Below are 16,562 nucleotides of genomic sequence, written 5' to 3'. Positions count from 1 at the left end.
ATTGGTATACCCCCAAGAAATCAGGAAAATTATATATGATGCTCAATGGAGAGAATGCTTTGTGCTAAATTACTGCTGTTTATTGTGTACCTTATGTAAGAGCTGCTTGGTCCTTTAAAAGCTGATTATTTCTGCCCTATGTTAGTTAACATTAACACTGGTTAACAGAAATGTCTCCCAGAATGATTAATCTAATTTTGTGCTGAGACAGCCTCTATTGGTTTGTTGTGGTGCCACTTTCCACTAACAGCCAGTGGAAAGCAAGTGTTGGGATAGAGTACTATAGTTCAACTACAGGTTTTCCAGTAAGGCATCAGTTCATTTACTTTTTTTCTGATCTCCCTAGGTTAATAGCAATGAACTTACAAATGGTGTAATTAATGCTGCCTTCATGCTCCTCTTCAAAGATGCCATTAGACTGTTTGCAGCATATAACGAAGGGATTATTAACCTCTTGGGTAAATATGACTTCTTTCTGTAATGTTCAGCTTTGGGGATGGAGCTCAGTGAATGTTTGAAAACAGCTGCTTTCTTGAGAAACTGAAATAGTCTTACGGTAAAACATCAAGGTTTTACTGTTAATTTCAAATGTTTATCTGTCTAGTTTAATTTTTCCTTGCATTGTATACATGAACGGGTAAAACCTGAAAGCAAAGCCCATTCAAGATTTTATTCACTTAATTTTTGTCTTTCACTGCTTTGATGTGGGTTTTTTTCTGTGTGTGCAGTTTTTTGAATTTTTTTTGGTTTTATGGAACTGCGTGGCAAACCTGAATCACTGTATTAATGGGGTTTTTTTAAGAAACAAGATCAGGTTGTGTTTCATTTTGAGTGGAGTAAGTTATGGACAGTTAGAAAGTTGCAGTCACAACATGTGTGATTGCTTGGCTATTGAAACTTTAATGTTGCTGAGTTTTAATGATTGATTCTTTTATGTTCCTAGAGCACATCTTACATTTTCAGGGGAATTACAGATGGAGGGTTCCAGCCCTTTCGGTTGCACATACTGGAGATGAAGGGGAGCCTAAATTTAGAAAATAATTAAGTTGAAGGCAGTCTGTTGACTTGCTTGATTTGGTTGTATTCTGTGATTGGATCAAGCTACCTGATTGCTGTCATTACCCAGTGCTTGCAAAATGCAAAGCAAAATCAAGAATAAGTCAGTAAGGGACAATCTGGAGTCAATTTTCCGTCTGTACGCCCGTCAGCTTTTTTTCTTCTTGTAAGAAGTAGAATGCAGTTGCTTTTCACTCATGTTTTGAGTGAAGGTTAATATAGAAACAGGCCTTGAAAGGGATTTTTAAAAGGGAGTTGGACCCTCTTGCTTTCCTCATTGGTGTTTTGTAATCGGTTGTACCTTCCTGCACCAGACCATAGCAAGAGGCATCAGTCTGTCAGAGAAGATCAAAATCTTGCCTGACATCTGGCCGCTGGAATAGAGTAGATATTTGACTGCCAGATTGTAAAACTGCCTTTTTCTTTTTTTCTTTTTCCCAAGAAGGTGAATTTACTTTTCTTAGGGTGACCTATTCTTAAACTTGATTATCCTCTTCAGGGTGATTATGCTTTTGTGAGATGTAGTACCTGCAAGGTAAGGGGCAATTGCATGCGTGGAATCATTAGCTTACATTCGACAGAGCTTTTGTGATTTGGTGCAAGTTAAGCAGAGTGACTTCTGCAGTTACCATAATAACTGATCTGCAGGCCTTTGCAGAATGGTGATTTGTTATTTAATGCAAGTATTCTTACTGTTTCTAGAAAAATACTTCGATATGAAAAAGAACCAGTGCAAAGAAGGCCTTGATATATATAAGAAGTTCCTCACAAGAATGACGCGGATCTCAGAGTTCCTTAAAGTTGCAGAGGTAAACTTCAGTCAGTCAACTTTGCCCTTTATTTGAAAGAGCTTATAAAGTGCTTATTTTATTATAAAGCAGATACTCCTTTGTTCCTGCTTAATTGCCTGTCTATCAAGGGTCATCTTGTCAATTGCTATGCTAGTGATTAGTTCATTTGAGGACTGTATTGGAAAACCTGACTGGAGTTTCTCTTTTATTTAAGGAGGATGTATTAATGTGCATTTTAAAATTTTATTGGTTGTACAGTACTTGTGAACTTTGTTTGAATAGCCTTGCTTTAAACAAAGTCACTTCATGGTGATCTACTCTCTATGATTCTAGTTGTACTCTAGTTTTAAACCCACAATTCTACCATAAATTTTAGACAAAGTAACAATTTCACTGATGAAAAACTGAGACAAGTAGATGAACATGTGATTTCTTAAAGATTTCTTGGCTGTAGGTGTGTGTTCATAGTGGAAAAAGCAATTACTTTGCAAAATGTTTAGGTTTTAGTGTTTTTTTTTTTTAAAAACATGTTTAGTATGTTGCATTCTTATTTCTGAACATTACTGAATTGATGTCCTGGTATTATGGAATTCCTCAACTGAGATGTACTCCTGTTCTTATTTTTATTTCCTTCATATTCATATCTCTCCTAACAAAAAAATAGACCATAAAGCTTGGCTTGCTGTCTGTCCTGACAGAGTATCTCTATCAGAGATAGTCTTCAGCTCTCTTCAGCTGATAACACTTATCAACTGAAGTCGAGAGTATTGATCTTTCTGTTGTAACAGTATATGTCCTGACACAAAGCATCCTAACTTTGTTCTGTGTTTTAGAAAATGGTTTCTTGACAAAACTTCAAAGGTGCTTTGTTTTAGCAAATATATCCTCTGTATAAGTAGCTCTGAGAGTTTACCCCATAAATTGTGAGATAGACAAACTTCTCCAGCCCTAGAGTTCTGAAACACAAGATTCTTATTCTCTTATTTCTAAGGTTCTATCTGTAGGAATATCTTTGTAATACTCCTACTTCAAATGTGTATACATCCAACAGAATTTATTATAACCAACCACTACAGAGTTCAGACTGTGGAGATTTAAAATATATATTGAACAGGTTTGTGCTTTTTGCATTACTTCATCTAAATGTTGTTTGCTTTCTGAGCATCTCTGCCTTCAACAAAAGCAAACAGGTTCTAAAGCTTGTTTGTTTGATTACAGCAAGTTGGAATTGACAGAGGAGACATACCAGATCTCTCACAGGTAGATAAACCTATGTGTGTTTGCATGTCTGTGTTTGGGGTTGCATAGTCAGAAAAACTTGGTATTAATGGCATTCACTTATGCTTTCTTGTGTATGTTGTCACCAAGTTATTTCTAAGTTTGTGACTAAATCCAAGCTCTGTCAGAGCCTGGCTTTTGTCTTCAGTGATCCTGTTGTAAAATACTATATATCGTTTCTGTCATTCTCTAATTGAGTTTTAAGACAACCTTATTGCTCTCATGCTTCAAGATGCAATTTATATCTATGAGTTCACATAATGGAACTTTTATGGTATTATGAAGCTCTGAGTTTTAGCAGCCTTGCTTTTGGCTATATGCTTGTTGAAATTAACGTGAAGGCTTTCAGAGCTTGCACATAAAAATGACTTAGGTGCAATTTCCATCTCAGTGTTTCTTGAAATATTGACTGCTTCTAATTGTCTGCTTGCTGTTTCCCAGCTGTTAATTTTAACATCTCTCGACATATACTGATGAATCATTATGATGGAGTAACGTAGTGAGGAGAGTACATCACCTGATACTTTAAGTAATTAAATATGCAGAGTGCCAAGATGGGGTAAAAGTATTCTGAGCTGTTGTACCTGTTGCCCTACAGTTGCATTTTTTGAAAGCATTTTAACTATTGAGTTATTGAAATCTATTTCCAAATGTCTGTATTTGCAGGCACCGAGTAGCCTTCTTGATGCTTTGGAACAACATTTAGCTTCTCTAGAGGGGAAGAAAATCAAAGATTCCACAGCTGCAAGCAGGTGCTTATATCCTTGTCCTTCTGAACAATTGTCAGATTGAGTGTGTTCAATCAGTTATTTTCAATTCTGTAATAAAAGAGGGTTTGAGTAGGCTTTGGTAAAGACCAAAAAAGTATGAACAATTATTGAGTAGCAATTTATCATAGGTTTTTCTGAATACTTAAAACAGCTTCTTCCAGGTCAACAGAACTAGGATCTAAGGAACTGCAAGGACTTGCTCTTGCGTGTTCCTACTTATGCTTTTGATATTTAATCCTGTACTTCTGGAGAGAAACTAAGTTTCTTTCATTTACTGCCTGCAAATTTTAAGATTTTGTGAATAATTAAGACTTCTTTAAGATATGCAGCATGAATAAATAAATGTCCTTAGACTCTTACATCTCAGCTTTCATCCCTTTTTTATCAAAAACAAGGAAATGCTTCCAGAATTCCTTACGTTAAGAATGTATTTAAAGTAATTGGGGGTTAAACCCATAATGTATATGGTAAAAGATATTAAATTATATTCAGTACTTTCTAAAACACAACATACAATCTGAAGAAGTCCTCTACACAACAGACTTGATTGTTTAAATGAGAACTCAGTTAGTTAATGAGTGTGTTGCTAATAGTGCCAAGGTTGCAGGTTTGATCTGGGCCATTCATTTAAAGGTTGGAATTGATTACTGTTTTGGGTACCTTCCAGCTCAGAATGATCTGTGATTCTGTGACATCAAAATTAAATAGCATTTCTTTATTACATGTTCAAAAAATGAAGCAGTAATATTTTATAAGTTCTTTATGAAAGTTACAATATTATGGCACTATTTTGTTAGCTATTTTTTAGAATATTTGCTTTATTTTGTCATCTTACTCTTTTAAAAGTTTAGTGTGTGTTTTAAATCTTTTTGCATGCTCTTAAACATCGTGATAAGTTGCAAACTTCTTTGGGACATATGAGTAGCATTGATAGGTTGTTAGTGAAAGCTGTTAAATTACCAACAATCTGAACTGAAGCCAGGATTATCAGAGATGTCTTTGTGTCTGCCAATAGTACCATCTTAGTCAAACAGGAAAAGGGCAAATAAAAAATGAATTTTGTGATACAGTTTGGAGAGGAAAGATTTAAGGGGGAAAATCCATAAGCCAGTGTGCAAGAGTAGGCAGCCTGATTTCTGGGCATTTTGCATTTCATATTGTGCATCTTATTTAAACTTACCACTTTGTCTTGTGCGGTGTAAGATATAACCAGCATTACAGAGTTCAGAAGGAGACTGGGTGGATACAAGCAAAGTGTTCTTTAGAAGCTCCAATCACGTGTCATCTGTTAACAGCCAGCTTTTCTCCTGTCCAATTACTTTAGGGCTACCACCCTTTCCAATGCAGTCTCTTCCCTTGCAAGCACTGGCCTGTCTCTCACAAAAGTGGATGAAAGGGAAAAACAAGCTGCTTTAGAGGAAGAACAGGCTCGCTTAAAAGCTTTAAAGGTAGGCATATGAATTTTTAATTCAAAATGTTTTTCCTGTGTTCTTATTGATAGTTTATTAGGATTCTTAGAGGAGCAAAGGGAAAACCAGAGTTATTAATACTGAACATGTACTGTTGGCAAAGTGCCAAAAGTAGGATCTTGTGTGCTTAAATGATACACCTTGCAGAGGGTTTGTTAAAATAGTTTCTGAAGTATTTGTGCAACCCCTGATTCTTGTAATTATACACTAATGTGTGGAATAAATAAAAACAATTCTTCGGTTCTTTATTTACCGTCAGTGTCATATACACAAATGTTGTTTCTGGATTTCTTATGCCAGCTTACTTTCCCAACAGGAGCAGCGTCTAAAGGAACTTGCAAAGAAACCTCATACCTCTTTAACAACTGCAGCTTCTCCTGTGTCAACTGCAGCAGGAAGCATAATGACTACACCAGCCATTGATATTTTTTCTACCCCTAGCTCCTCAAACAGGTATGCTGAATGCTTCACTGCAAGCAAGGATCTCTAAATTTCTGCCACAGAGTGTATGTTGCAGAGGATTGATTGGCTGTAGAGTACATTAGGGATCTGATAGGAAATGATGTTTTGGGTAAAGCTATGGGAAAATAACCTATTGCCATAAATAACATAAAAAGTGTGTTTTTATCACTGTTTGTGGAACAGTTTCTGGTATGAACCAATGCTAACAGCACTTGTAGCTGTTCTTAACCAGCCAGATGGTGGGGACTGTAAAACACATTTGTCCATGTAAAAAGCACTGTTTGTCCCCAGTGAACCTTTTAAGTCTATTGGAGAAAAGTAAAATAAAAATTCTGTTTGAGAGGTCATAAGGAAAATACGTTTCTAGATCTGTAAAAGTAGAGTGGCAACAAATATCTTGGTCGATTTTCCGAAAAAGGATCCAGAGTTTGAAATAAGAGAGGTAGATTTTGCAGTCTTGCCTTGTATCTGGAACATCTCTGCCTGCAAGGACCTGCGAGGACACTGCGTGCTAATCCTGATCTTTGACTAGCAGGAGCTGCTGGTCTGAGCAAGTGTGTGATCTTCATTCTGTAAAATACCTGTCAAATTAAGCAACAGCAGAAGGTGCAGTGCTTTTATCAGTATAGAAGGAATTGGCTCTCTGAAGGCAAGACTTTTGCTGTGAGTGTGATCTAAACATAAAGGATTGCTTGGTTGTTCTGTTAGAGCTCACGTAAGAATCTATTATTCTTTTGAAGTAGTCAGCACTTTGACAGCTTTCTCTTCCCATTAGGAGGAAGCTATTGTAGGAAATTACTTGACGTGAAATATGTAGAAGATAGCTGAAGCACATATAAGGAGCTAGAGAATCTGTCAGTGCCAGTAACTGTAAGACTTGCTTGTTAAAAAGATTTTCTTTTAAATTGCTTTTTACAGGCCAGAAAATTTGAAATGAATATATGAACTTGAATTTCTGGTCTTGCTTCTTAAGAGATCTGAAACAGAAAACCATCTGATAAAGCTTCATCAGACAGACAGAAATGTTGCAGAATAAAGACAAGAGCATTTTCTCCTAAAACTCCCCAAATGCTACTAGTGTTTCTTCATGTTTAAATTCATTTGCTGGCTGTATGACTGCCATGAGTGAAGAACAGATTTTACAGTGGGAACTGTCATGCAGGGGATATGCTGGGTCAGAAGTTCAATTGCTTGCTGTTAAATGCAACATGTCTGATTAATCCCTGTCATTACCTCAAGCAAGCTTTACCTTGAAAATTATCTTGATTCAGCTGCTCACATTACAGGGCAGGGCTAGACCATGCTGTCTTTTAATAGGAGCATGGGGTCAAAATGTGATTGCAATCACTGTTGGAGTGAAACAATCAAAACTGTCAATTATGCAAGTGATTGGGTCAGCAAGAAAATATGCAGAGATCTAGGACGTCTCTACTAGCCATGAAACTTAAGCTGGTCTCATTTTGAGAGATACTTGGATGTCACAGTGTATCAGCTTTTGTCCATAGTAGTAGCAGCCATATGTGCAAATTTTGGTTCGTTTTGTGTATTAAAAAGTTCTGGGAGAACACCGGTAGTCCTTTCTTTTTGTTTTCCCCATGATTTCTTTAAAGTCTGAAATGAACTCTTTGCAAGTGGATGAATTTTATTACTGTTCCTGTTAGATCCTTTAAATTATTGCAGCAGTTGTATATAAGCCTTCACTCTACATTTCCATGTGATTTTCTTAGGTCTCAATTTGGTTTTAAAGAGCCTAAAAGGTGCATTTCAATTAATTTTCACATGCCTGAGATTTGATCAAGTGTTTCAAGGCTTCTTGTATTTTGCTTTCCCTGAAATTCTGTAATAGTTCATAGATGTAAGGCAGTTTCTCAGCAATGGTTGATAGTGGTGAGATGTGAGTTGTGGAATTCAGATGTAACATTTTGATGGTGCAGCCCATTATAGTTCATTTTGTCAGTCTGTTTTTGTCATAATGCAGGGCTTTCATGAGCTGATTTTAAAAGTTGCTGGTGAACATAACATAGTCTAGCCCTGGTGCTGGACTGTGTGGAAGAAGAGAAGACTGCCTGTCTTCTGTCTTAGACAGCTCTGACAAAAGTCGCTTGGCATAACATACAACTTACCTTGCTAAATTAACACTTTTTTGACGAAACTGAATGTATGGAGTTCACCGGCCCTTCTGATTTTGGCTTAGTTCTATCCATTTTGTAATAACCATTTTGTAACAAAGCTTTCATTACTGTTGACAGTCACAAGCGTTTGCCTATATTGAAAACTGTGATGTAGTTCAAACAGTTGTATTAATTTATCTTTGTAGCACTTCAAAGCTGCCAAATGATCTGCTTGATTTGCAGCCAACTTTTCATCCGTCTGTACATCCTATATCTGCTGCTGCTCCACAAGTAGGAAGTACCTGGGGAGGTAAGAATTCTGAACTGGATTAAAGTTCTAATTGCTATGGCCATATTCCTCTAAATGTTTCCCCTAGTTTGGGGGCTATTTCTTCCTTAAAGAGAGATGTTACAAAGACAAGCTTCAAGTGGATGAAGGGAGTGAAAAAAGTAAAATCTGGGTATGGATTAAAATAATATAGCAGAATGTGGTGATTCTAAATAGCTTTGATAATAGAGGTCTTACTAGGGAAGTTACTTTAATTGTTGACCAGCTCTGTCAGCGTCATAACTGCTGTCTTCAAGAGGCACATAGCAAGCTGCAGAAACTTGGCTGTGAGAAGCCAGTTCTGTGAAGACATCTGCCAGGTAGCCCATGCTGCATACACGGGAACTGGAATGCAGAATGTTTTTAATAAACATTCTAAATTTTGCCTGGTGTTAAATCAGATAGATATGCTGATGATAAAGCAGAACTTGGATGAGGCCGGAAAGGAGGCAGTTGTGACAACTACATGGAAAGAAAAGGCAGAGTTAGTTATAGAAATAATAATAATAAGGCTTATCTGTACAAATTGTCTGCTATATTTCATTTAACTAAAACAGCAAATTGGAAAAAGCTGTGGTTAGATCTCATAAGTGAAGAGGCAAAATTTATGCTCTTCCCTCTGAAATCTACTTCAGAACACGCAAGTCACTGTTCTGCTGAGTTCCTAGGATGGATTGAATGTGATGCAAGGTGATGGTATTGATACAGGCAAGTCCTCAAACCAGGTAGCAAAGCAAGAGCCTTCTAGAAAGTCATGAATGTTACTTGAGGATAATTTTGAGTGCTAGAGCATTGAGATGTTTACTTAAAGTTCTTGGCTACTTTGCAGTGTTCCAGAGTAATTCAGATAAAGTAACATATTGCCTGCTTGCACTGTTGGTTATACTGGTAAAGGATTAAAAATCTTTTTAACAGATGGTTGGTTTTGATTTTTTTTTACTTTTCTACATAAATGACACTTAAAAAATTAGTAAACCCTTGAACTATGTGGCTATTTCCAGATTTTTTTTTTGTTTTAATTAGGTACTTGCAAAAATGCTTTCTTTTATGATGCAAAAAATTGGCAGTTGCTGCTTCAGGAAGTATTATAGGCATCAGAACAACCTTGTTCTAAATTTTTCCTTCCCTATTTCTTTTTATGAGCTGTAGCTCTTCTTAACATCTTTCCAGTGATCTAATACATTTTCATACTAGGCACTGTATGTGTTCTACTCTCCTGTTTACTTTTTGCTATGTACTTTGTGTTTTGTGTACCTTCTAACGTTTGTTTGTAGGGAAATAACACAATTTGAGTGACAGATGCAATACTAATATATCTGGTAGCATCTAAAATAAGTAAAAGCAGTTTACTTGTCATTTAGTTTTACTGAGCAGAGCATCTTTTGGGAAAGATGCAGTGAGGAGTGCAAGGAGTTAGGCATACAGATTTCAGCCCTTAATAGGCTTAGAGTTTAGAAATAGAGGAAATGTTTTGGATCATCTTGATTGCTTTCTGCAAAATATCTTCTGTTTCAGCTGGTCCTGTTTGTTTCATGGGTGACAGGTAAAAGGGGAAATTGTCTTCCTCTCAAAAGTCACATCACAATTTAGCATTTCTTTATTAACCTGAAAATTGAGCCTGAAAGTCTGTGTTTGTTCAATGTTGTGTTACTCATGGTATGAGTCTTCAGTAATAATCATTGATATATTTGCTTACTATCGACACATTTCTAAATACTTCATTAACTGCGAAGAATTTGGATTGTCTGCTAAAATTTTAGGCTGAAATTCTTAGATCACCATTTTTTATGTTACCTTTCATCAAAAAAACCCAACTCTTTAGCTTTACAGACAAGAACACTCACTTCACACAGGTGAGGTAGATAAGAAGTGCTTTCCACATTTTACAGATGGGGAAATCTGAGCAATTAACTGACTTGTCCGAAGTCATACGGCAAGTCAGTGGCAGAGCCAAGAGTGGAACCTGAGCTATTTCCAGTCCTGTGCTCTAACCACTGCACAGCAACCCTCCCTTAGGTAATTTTCTGACATGATGTTTGTATTTGGTGTATTTGGTGACTTTGAGAAGAGTATTAAATCGGCTAAAATCAGTTACTGTTAAAAATTTTATGCAGCAGCTCTTAAGTATTTAATAAACCAGTAAATTATTGCAGAAGCATTATGTTTGGGTTGCTGCCCTTAGTCTTGTGCTTCCAAAAATGTTAAAACTAATGAGGTTAAACTCCTGGGGAATGGGTTCTGTGGTTGGTATGTTCTCAGTTTACTTTTTTCAAACTGTAAGAGATTCCACTGGAAAACTTTGTCACTGTTCTTTCAGGTAAGAGACTCCTAGTTGGATAACTTCAAGGTGGAAGTTTGTAAAACTCAAACTCCCCTTTTAAATGCACCTGAATCATTAATGCCTAATGATAGCAAGCAGGTGCACAGTAATTCCAGCACACAAACGGGTGCCATGTGTATTCAGGGATGAAACTGGGCTTTAGAAACATTGTGGTGTTGCTGTCAAGACCAACAGCAATTTTTAAAACCTGAATATGCAAGGATTTAAATTACCCAAACTTAATTAAATTTTCAGTTACCTTTGTCACTAGCTTTGGTAAGTTCTGAGATTCATAAAAGACTGAACGCACTGGCTAGAATTAGAATGAGGCAGATGAACAATCTAAGAACAGATTACATTCCTGAGGAAATTTTGATTATCTATAGTTGCATTATATTGTCTTACTAGTCAAAACACAGCAAACTTCATATACAACCTTGGAATTTGGGAACAGAAACCAGTATTTTGGAGGACTTTTCCTATTGAGTGTATGTATAAAATAATTTCAGTAGACAGTAGATTTAGACAGATATGGTTAAAACCTTTTTGTCTTTCTTAGCTTCTTCCATATTGCTTTATCTGGGCTGTTTATTGGGATTGCTTGGAGACCATTCCAGCTATGCCTGATATATTTGCCAGTTACCAATTTATACCAAATCTTCAGAAGCAAAACAAATGTACCAGTGTGGAAGTGAATGTTTTGACCTATGTGTTTGGGTTTTTTTCAATTAAAAGGAGAACCAATAGAATCAGAAGAATGTGAAGCAGCAACAGAAAAAACAAGGAGGAGCTGACCAAGGGATTATTGTCAGATCTGTTTATTTTGCAACTTTTAGAATAGCATTCAAAGCAGACAACAGTTCTAAGGAGTACGTGAAAGCCAGGGCTCAGTTTAAGGTGGGACTGGCTGATTGGCATGTCCACCATACAAAACATATGTAAGACAATAGAAAGTTTTGTATTGCTGTTATATATTACAAATACTAAATTAGCTTATTCTGCTTATCCTTTATTCAGTCTATCATTTTGAAAAATTTAGAAAAAGGTCTTTTAAGGTACATTTCTTATTCTTGCAACGTGGCCAGGCAATATGGGAGAGAAGTCAGGTCTTACCTAATAAGATGCCTTGAGCTTGCAGAAAATCAAAGCATGCACTGAGCCTGCAAAGAATAATGCAGTTATAGTTTCAAAAATCTGTTTTCTTTAGGATTTGCCTACTACTGAAGATGTTATCAAGACATGTGGGATTTATAGCTAAGAATGAGGAGGTCAGATTCAGGGAGAGAAAATAACTTACACTTTGAAGATGCTGCACACAGCACAGTAATATTTAAAAGAGCTGTAGATAACTTTGTAATCTAAGCAGGTTTAAAAAAAAAAAAAAGAAGTGGCCAGGAACCGAATTACTTAAGAAATCAATCCTCTAATTACTATTCAGACTTCTCTCTGTAGTGGCTTTGCCTAATAGAGTAAGTTGCAGTTCAAGGCACTGGGATAAAACAAATAGGGCTAGATGCAAGGCTTGTGCGTGTCACCCAGTGTGTTCTTGAGTTTTCAATCAAGGATTCGTGGGCTTTGAAACCAGACAGCTAAACCACAGCTCTTTCTGTCAACACCTATTGTAGCTGCCTTTCCTGTCCTGTTTGTCTGTTGGATCCTGAAGTATAGGAGTATTTTAGCTTGGCAATTGCATTCATGCTCAGGAAACCTGGAAACTCTCCTGTATGTCTTGAGAAGTCATTTGTGTAGATCCATGTTTTCTTCATTCCCAGTAAAGTTGGGCAGTTTTTTAGTAAGGAACTTTTTCCTGATGTGACAACTCTTTGGCTGTTGTCCCTCAAAGCAGAATAGGCTTTTTCTTGCTTGGAGTTTAATGGCATATCCACAAGCTTATTGCTCCCAGTGCCCTAAGTAGTAAAGAAATTGCTTATGTCCTTGGTATATTCGTAGCTCTTGAAAATTTCATGATGCTCAGTAAGAGAAAAATTCATAAACACAGTTGAAGAAGAAAAAGTACAGTTCAGTTGTTTTTGTTGGAGTTTAGGCTGTCCTGACAATGGTATTGCATCAAATCCTCGCATAGTGCCTGGGATTCTGTTGTGCTGACATGCAACCTCTGCTGCAGAGACTTAGTTGCAAGTGTCAGGGCATGACTGAGAGAAACTAAAAGGGATTGTGTTTAAAGAGGAATAATGTACTCATTTTCAGTATAAAACACACTCAGGAAGAAACAGTTTATAAGACCAAGGTGTTGTTAATTTAAAAAAAAAAAAAGGAAATCTGTGGCTAATATCTGCAGTATTTTTCTTGAGTAGAGAATAGGTAATTCTGGACAATTTGAAAATTCAACAATTAGGTAGATCATCCTGAGCTTAGAGGTGTCAGGAGAAGACTATACCTCCTGGACTCTTCTTAACTGCTCTTCTGTACCTGGGAAGCAGCATGTAACTAAATCCATCTCCCTTTTCTTCTTTCTCTTGCTCTTTGGAATTGAACAGATCCTTTTTCTGCTACTGTTGATAGTGTTGATGATGCCATTCCAAACCTAAATCCTTTCCTTACAAAAACTAACGATGCTGCTCATCTGTCTGTGTCTTCTGATGTATCTACTTTCACCAGTAGGACACCCACACATGAAATGTTTGTTGGTAAAGTACCATTTTAAACTAATTTCCTATTTCCTAAAAAATTTAACATTATTTTAGTTTCTAAAGCATATTTTTGGGGCCTTTCAGAAACTAAAAACTGGTCATTTGGGGCTGGTTTTGTGCTATGTTAGAATTTGATTTAGTAGCTGTGCCATGAAAATGGTGTTATAATCCTTGCTTGGCTTCCTTGATGGGATTCTACCCCTATGTAAAGAAACTTAGTTATAGTTAAAGCAGTTGCTCGAGTGCAGTTTTACAAAAGTCTCATATACTTGGGGAATTGGAATGTAAAATACTACATTTTAGACAAAGGAGCTTAGTTGGGTGTTGGGGTTTTTTTGTTGTTGGTTTTGGTTTTGGGGGTTTTTTTTGGTAGTGGATGTTTTTCCCCAAGTCATTAACAAAGCTGATAGAGCCATGTACATTTTGGTGCATGAACTACTCAGACTGTTTCCCTGCAAGGCAATAAAGTAATAACTCACCTATTAATAACCTTTATCATCTTCAGAGGTGGTTCAGCATGGCTGTCTCATTAGGAATCCTCCTAACATTTGTGTTGATGCAGCTGTATAGTAATTTGCTTACCTTTCAGTATGGAGAATTCAGTCAGCTTTCATAGAATAAAAATCAGTTAATTACATGTCAGTTCTGATAAGCAAAGCTAGATTTAAAGACAGTTGTACACCATAAGCTGTTTTTATGCTGGTTGAACCCTACTAGAATTGATCAAAGAAAAATCCAGCCTCTTACGAGAAAGATTTTTTTATACCTCTGGTACTTGTTGACAGAGATAAAACAAAGGGGTGCCTTTAGAGATATTAATACCACCTCTACTTTGTCATGTTAGCTAACTAGTTTCCTAGCTTGTCTGCCTTTAGTGGAAAGAGAAAGCAAGTAAGATCAAGCTGAGGAATTCTATCTGTGAACTTCTTTCCACAGTTCCTGTGGAGCGTTAGTTAACTTAGGCAGTAGTATACAAATACTTTAAAGTTAGTACTACTGTGGAATAATATGCCCTATGCTTCTAATGTGTCTTTTCCATGCTTCCAATAAAATTTGCATGGTTCATGTGAATGTGGAATGATTATTTGAAATATAGCTGTTTTTTTAGTAGGGTGGTTATTTAGTCAGGTGAGTTTCCTCTGTATAATTTGTCCTGCAGTCATACAAAGAGTTGCAGCATTACGAGGCTGTGTTCAAGGAGCATGGTGGGGTTTTGTGGTACTGGCTGGTCTGAGCAGTATGTATCACATGACAGCCCTGAAGTCACTGGATGTGGATGGCATTGATAATATTGCATCCTTTTCCAGTGTCTCATGGTCTAAGGATATATCTAGAACCAAATGGTGGCCTCCTGGCAGATTGATATGTGAAATGCAAATGCAGTTTTAGCTGTTGTAGCACAATCAAGGTGCTACAATAATGTGAATGTGGATTTAAAATAACTCTCTCTGGTTCTTTAGATCATTACAATCCATTTACTCAAGTAAATCCCTTTGTGGCAACCAAATATGAATCCACTATTGGGCTGTATCCTTATACTTCAGGTATAAGAAAAATGCCTTGAAACTTTTACACTAATCTCTTCCAAGAGTGTAAAACATGGCATTTAGTTGGAAAAAAAAAGTTTTCATCCTAATATAGCTGTTACTTTGAAACTGTGCTTTCCCCTTTTGTGTTATGGAGTGTGTGAACTTGTTTCTTACTGTATGTCTGATGTGTACTGATTTCATTCCATTGGTTCTGTGTTATTAGACTATATGTGATTTATAGACTGACCTGAAATTATAGTTTTGAATAGCAGATAAAGAGTATATCTTGATTCTCTTTCTGTAACTCTCCCTCTTCTCCTTTCATTGCTTTCTCTCTTGTGTGATACGCCTTATCAGATTCTTTTTGTGGTCCTCAAGCTTACCCTAGCGCTTCTCATTTCCGCAATGAGCCTTCTTCTGTAGCTGGTCTATTTGGAGGTAGGTAATGGGGTACAGCCCTGCCACAGACACAGAAGTTTGAATGTGTTGCCTGCCTAGAACTAGTAGGTATGTTATTGGCTACAGAAGTGTGGTGTTGTAGCGGCTCCAACTATTATTCCTGTGCTTGTGCCAGGTGTGTGGTCACGAATGGTATGTATTTTTTTAGTTTCTGCTAAACGAAGACTTACTTAGTCTAAACATGAAATAAATATTTCCCCATTTCAGGATCTCTTGTAGTTTTCATGTTGCCACATACCACACAAAAGACATGCATGTTTATGAGTATCTTGTCATCTTGATGTACCTCATTGTTTTCAAGATTAAAGTATTGGGATGTTCATTCCGCTTATGGCAGTTTTGTTGATACATTACTGTTAAAAAGTGCACTAAACTATTGCTAAGCTTCGCAACAGAACAGGAGAAATATGTATCTGCTGCATTAAATTAATAAATCAAATTAAAAAATCATTTGTGCAGCTGTGTAACGTCTGTAGTGTCCCCCTACTGATGCTTGTTCTGGGCACTGTCCCAACAGTTGCTAGACAGGTTGTGAACTGTGACAGGTGATAATCTGTATAAACCAGGTTGAACAAGATACATTAACATTGCTGAAATGCAAGATTTAGGAATACCTTCAGTAAATGGTTTATAGAGGGTTAGATCTTAAACGCCCGATAAAGTCACATTTTAGTTTAGTGTCTTTGAATGGAAATAAGCTAAAGTCATTTAACCCAAGATTAAGTACTACTGATGAATCTGTTCTGTATCCCAAAAGCAGGATAGTTAGTTTCTGTCCTGTCTTGCCTGTTTATTCTCTCAAAGGAACTACATTAAAAATACTGACCTTTGCACCTCTCAAAACATCCATGTTAAGCAAAATGCCCTGGGCTGGTGGCTGATACCAGGAGCAGGATTTGATCCTTTTCAGAGGCTGATTGAAAGGAGTCCTGTGTGTTGTTCTGTCTTAGAGCTGGTCTCATCTCATTAGCTTTGTAGAGCTTGAAACTTCTAAAACATGAGAGCAGGAAACTCAGCGTGGTTCAGTTAAGGCTGTGAGCTATTCTATTAGTATAGGCACAGTTTTTAGATTTGCAGAACATCCCATCAAAGGAATTTCTATCTGCAGTTCACAGTCTCTGAAATGGCTTGTTACAACTTGATGGGGTACATGTCATAAAGATACTTGTTTTGATTAGTTGATTATTTACTCCCCACCTTTTCCCACATTACTGCTTCCCATGTTTTGTTGTATGCTGTTTTACTTTGATTTGTTTTTAATGAAAATTATGTTGTCTAAATTCTTACTGATAGATGCTTTTGAGTTAGGAGTTTTATGTTCCTTTAAGACAGACAGAA

At 36.8% G+C, this 16,562-nt stretch overlaps 1 protein-coding gene across 4 annotated transcripts in view; it reads left to right on the top strand.

Moving 5' to 3' along the window:
• PICALM (phosphatidylinositol binding clathrin assembly protein) overlaps positions 1–16,562 on the top strand; it is a 72,922-nt gene that overhangs the window by 39,059 nt on the left and 17,301 nt on the right. For 3 of the 4 annotated variants that reach the window (XM_071556706.1, XM_071556697.1, XM_071556717.1), the window contains exons 6-12: positions 347–458; positions 1,759–1,865; positions 3,066–3,107; positions 3,792–3,877; positions 5,220–5,343; positions 5,681–5,817; positions 8,144–8,247. In XM_071556706.1, the coding sequence (XP_071412807.1) occupies positions 347–458; positions 1,759–1,865; positions 3,066–3,107; positions 3,792–3,877; positions 5,220–5,343; positions 5,681–5,817; positions 8,144–8,247 (712 nt within the window). Of the gene's footprint in view, positions 1–346; positions 459–1,758; positions 1,866–3,065; positions 3,108–3,791; positions 3,878–5,219; positions 5,344–5,680; positions 5,818–8,143; positions 8,248–13,083; positions 13,234–15,122; positions 15,204–16,562 lie in introns of all 4 variants that reach the window. The other variant, XM_071556727.1, reaches the window with a different exon arrangement.

The sequence above is a fragment of the Pithys albifrons genome, chromosome 1 (assembly GCF_047495875.1).
Source record: "Pithys albifrons albifrons isolate INPA30051 chromosome 1, PitAlb_v1, whole genome shotgun sequence".
In the NCBI taxonomy this organism is placed as follows: domain Eukaryota; kingdom Metazoa; phylum Chordata; class Aves; order Passeriformes; family Thamnophilidae; genus Pithys; species Pithys albifrons.
Note: the sequence above shows the minus strand (reverse complement) of the source record. Positions and strands in the feature narration are given on the sequence as shown.